The 4,989-nt window shown below is 42.1% G+C and overlaps 1 protein-coding gene across 1 annotated transcript; it reads right to left on the minus strand.

Annotated features, from left to right (window-relative positions):
• Window positions 1-866: 866 nt before the first annotated feature.
• Window positions 867-3,680, minus strand: LOC136497330 (uncharacterized). The gene is made up of 2 exons (XM_066493119.1): window positions 3,493-3,680; window positions 867-2,568 (listed from the first exon to the last, which is right to left on the minus strand). Exon 2 carries the CDS (start codon window positions 2,536-2,538, stop codon window positions 1,372-1,374), a length of 1,167 nt encoding a protein of 388 aa, XP_066349216.1. The 5' UTR covers window positions 2,539-2,568; window positions 3,493-3,680; the 3' UTR covers window positions 867-1,371.
• Window positions 3,681-4,989: the final 1,309 nt, after the last annotated feature.

Genomic DNA, 4,989 nt, shown 5'->3' on the forward strand with positions numbered 1-4,989 from the left:
TACAATAGGTCCTGGAAAGTTAGGTCCACACATCCTGCCTGAGCCTCCACCACATGTATCTACCCTTGGTGCTACACCAGTATGGGTGGACGAGCGCGGTGTAGCACAATGACCGTGCGGGTGTGGCAGGCATATGTAATGCAATGTAGGGGAGAGAGGCTAGGGTGGACTGTGATAATACAATAATACATATTTAGGGAGCGAAGTGTGCAATTTATAACTACAGGAACCAAGATCTGTAATTGCAAGCTTAGGGAGTCCAGTGTGTACATTGCAAGTATAAGGACCTGGAGAACTAATGGCAAGTTGAAGGAATCAAATTTGTAATTTGAAGTACTGGAACCTGTATGAGAACTCAAGACCTTTTTGACGTCCCCATGTTCCCCCGTGTGGTGGCATGGGGATGTCAAAAGGAAATGGATGGAGTTTTTCTCATTTTTGGCGTAGCAGGCCTCCCTTTGGGAGGCCCGCGCGACGGGCTATTAGCTCAGTGGTAGAGCGTGTCCCTGATAATTGCGTCGTTGTGTCTAGGCTGTGAGGGCTCTTAGCTACATGGATAGTTCAATATGCTCATCAACACCTGACCCGAAGATGTGGAAGTTCAAGAACTACCAATAAAATTTACTCTTTTTCTCATATAGAGCTATTGCGCTATACAGTTTTAGGCATTATTTCATTTTACTATTTATTATCTACATAAGGAATATGTACCATGGCAAGCATCATCAGTTTCTAGAATATAGACACAATTTAACATCCTCAAGCATAATCACTTTCTTTCTTTTTTCTAAGAAGAGAGTGTCTCATATCTGATATATATTAAGGAAAACAATAGCTTGTACAAAAGGATGACATGACACAAAATAACCTTTAAAAAAGAGTATATTCGAGATGAAAACGGTCATCTTCTTCCTTTGATCGTCCATTGTCTATCGAAGATTGAAGAGCAGTGGCAACTAAAGCTTCTCCATGATGGCCTATACAAATTTTTTATTTTACAGGATATAAAGGGAACCCTCCCATGTTTGACATGTATCAGCTTTCTGCAATCAGAAAGTAATGACTTGACAAAATTATAGAGAACATTTTGAAAGATATAAAAAATTGCAAGTATGAATATTCCTCACAGAATCCAAATGTTCTCTCCATAAGCACCAGAATTTAATTTAACTCTACATCAATAAACAGCAACAAATAGAAAATCCACATCGAATGCAATGATGATTCAGAAAAAAGAAATATGATATTGAGTATGACGAACCAAGGAAGTCATCATATAAACACTCAGCTCCTCATGATCACATATATATTCATGACAGGATGTACTCAATATTGAGATGGGCACAACAGATCTGAAGACGAGGTTGAGCACTACTCCTTGAACGACAATACAGTTTCGAAGGCCCCCACCAAGGCCTTCACCCGGCTCTTCCTCTCCTCTAGGAGCTTGCTTTTGGTTTCCTCAATCATGTCATTGCCCCTTGGATCATCCTTTCTCCACACCTGAGCAACTTCAGTCCTCGGCACTGCCTTATCCACACTCCGGTCAGCCTCCTCCTTCTCAACGATCCCACATTCATATATAGTCTTGACGCTACCATTGACATCTTGCCCTCCATTATGAATCTCATTAGCTCCTGCATCTACTTTCTCTTCAGAGAAATGTCCCTTGGATTCCTCATCATCTTTGAATATTTGTTCTGGCTGATTGGAAGATGGCTCATGCTGATCAGGTACAGTCATCTCCATGGATTTCAGAACAACTGGATCAGAGACCTCCATGTGCAAGTGCTCTTCTATGGACAGGGTGGTGTTTATGCACTCTGTTCCCTTAATCTGCATCGATGGGTCCTTATGTTTGTCCTTACTGGTTGCAGATGCTCCCATTGCCTTCTGAGAAACACTTTTAGCGTTTGAGCTGGTAGTAGCACCATTAACAGTATCCAATCTTTTTCTTGCGGCTGCACCAGGTAAGTGCGCAGTAGACAGTGGCTGCACTTTTTCTCCTCTAGAAGCACCTGGCAACAAGACCCTCCTCTGGTTGCTAGGTTTAGGTGATGCTGCCGCCTTGCAACTGTCAGCACTAGGCCTTGGAGATGGCTTACTCCTCAGCAAGGTGGATGGCGATGCCTTAGCTGCCGTCTTGGTCATGTCCTTAAAGGAGTTGCTTGGCGGCACAGCAAGCACCGGAGGCCGCTGCGAGGTGGTGCTGACCTTGTTAGATTTCGCCCTCGCCAGTATAGGTTTTGAAGCTGCACCAGGGAATAGCTGGGCCTTGGTGCCATGGATGGATGAGCCCATAGTCCGCGATGAGATGGACCGACCAGCGTTGGACAATGATGGATGCTGCACATATGTGGAGGCAGAGGCAGCCACAGACGGCGATAATGAGCCGAATTTGCGGTCTGGGGAGCTCGGGACAGACCGCGCCCGCCTAGCACCATATCCGTACCCAGAGGACTCACTGCTGGATGGCCTGAGGTTGGGTGACATGCTGCCTCTGCTGGGAATTGGGGGATCCTTCTTCGATGTCGCCATTGTTTCACAGTTGCGCCTGGCTTAGATCAGCTGTACGAGAAACAACACAACACAAATCAGCTCGGCCTAAAGCTTCCGATTGCATAAACACAATGAAGAACCTGAAACACATAGGCAGATCTTGTCTACACAAGGATGCCTCTAGTTGAGAGAAAAGGGGATGCAGTGAGACATTGTGCTCTTGGTGAGACATCAAAGTCGGTGGCTCCAGCAAAAAGAGGAAGGAAACAGAGAGACCCGAAAAAGAAGCATATCCTAACGGATTTTGGAAGTTAAAATATGATGGCGCAGGCTCTAACCCAATCCAACAACCCTTGGTTCTCCCTTTGCTTTCGGTCGTCCCTACCAAAATTTCAACAAATATTCCCGCGAACAAAATACCTACGTAGAGAGTAGAGCAATGGCAGCAACTACAGACATGAACTTATTATTATCTATTTTTTTAGAGTTTTAGGGCCGATGGCCCCAGTCTTTTAGCATTAAGCAAAAGAGAACTTATCTATTGCGCCTCGGATTGGAGGAAGAGAACAAAATGCAGCGAGACCAAATGAAGCCTGGAATCTCTCAGAAAACCGTACAAGATGGGGATGGAACGAAATGCCAGGTGCGGTGAGATTCCAATAATTCCTAACGCCAAACCCGCGTCTCGACCAGTTCACCAGGCAATTAAAGTTGGCAGACGATTACTGAATTGGGATTATCCGTACGGCCACAACTACTGAATTCGTTAGCAACGAAGGAACATTCCCCGCAGCGACGGACGATCGCAGGAACCACCAAACAGTGCGCGACCCCCATCTAATCCATCTAGTCCTAGATTGCAGCATTGTCTATCGCGAGACGCGGTGCCGAACAGCAAAGAGAGCCGAATCGGCGGCGTCCATTGATGGCAACCAACGAAGCGGGTGGCCGAGAAGGGAGAAGCGTCAAGGCGAGGGAACACGAGAGACATACCTGGCGGGGCGGTGCATGGGGCGACCCGTGGAGGGGAGCCGGAGTCAGCTAATCCGGGCCAGATGCGGGGCTGGCGAGGAGGGGGAGGGGGAGGGGAAGAGGAAAGTCTCCATGGCCGGGCCACATTATATGCGGCGATTTGGATGGTAGCTGTGCGGTGTTGGCCGTGTGGGTGGGGAGGGGAAGCACAACGCAGGCAGGACGGCATGGGGGGTGCTAGCGTCCGCTGGGCAGACGGTAACATCGGTCCGGCACCTTTCCCGCTCAATTATTCCCGTCCAACCAGCGACGCGCGCGGGATGGAGCCCACCAGCATGCATGCGTGATTTTTTATCCGCTTGATTTGTGTGACATCATACGTGTCTATAAAACAAAAACAAAAACTACTAATCCAAACATCCAAATTAAATTCCGATTACACCATCAGTTTTCTTGCAATAAATCATTCGAAACAAGATCCCACATGAATATATTTAGGTAAAATTTTATTAATGAACATTTATCTTATGAACATATAATATTTTTTATTGAGCAGACAGGATGTCCAGGTTTAGGTAATAATGTTCCGTCTTCATAAAAAATGTTCTCAATTGAGAAGGATAATATTCTACTTTTAGGTTCATCCAATTGGTATTATAATATACATAAAAATAAAAATAATGATAACAAAAATGATAAAATATATAAATAGTAAATAAATAAATACATAACATAAATAAATAATAAAAAAATCAAGAGCAAAGCATAAGGAAAAAAACACGCAATAGAGAAAAAATTAAAAGAAAACATCACATGGAGACTTTTCAAACATTCTAAAATATACTATAGAACATCACATGTATACCAAGTGAACATCACTAAATACATCATAAAACATCACTAAATACATCATAGAACATCGCATATATATTACGCGAACAACACTAAATACATTGTAGAACATCACTAAATACATCATAGAACATCGCATATATATTTTGTAAACAACACTTTTCATCGTAAAAATCACATGTGTACTAAGTGAACATCAAAAAACCATCATAGAATATCACATGTATACTCTGTGAATAACATATGTATACTACACGAACACCACAAAATACATCTATAACATCACATGTATACCACATGAACATCACATGTATAACACATGAACATCACAAAAAAACATAGAACATAACATGTATACTACATGAATATCACAAAAAACATCATAGAATATAACAATATATACCACGTGAACATCGTAAAATAGATCATAGAACATCGCATCTATACCATATAAACATATCTCATGAAATATAGAAAATAAAAAATTAAACATGGAAAAAATAATTAAGATAAAATAGAAAAATAGAAAACAAAAAAATCTATAGAAAACATAACGACAAAAGAGGAAAGAAAAAAAGAAAGAAATGCAAAAACAAATAAAATATAAAAATAAAATATAATATAACAAATATAATAATTAATTATTGTAAAGAAAAAAATATATAA

Source organism: Miscanthus floridulus, chromosome 12 (genome assembly GCF_019320115.1).
Source record: "Miscanthus floridulus cultivar M001 chromosome 12, ASM1932011v1, whole genome shotgun sequence".
In the NCBI taxonomy this organism is placed as follows: domain Eukaryota; kingdom Viridiplantae; phylum Streptophyta; class Magnoliopsida; order Poales; family Poaceae; genus Miscanthus; species Miscanthus floridulus.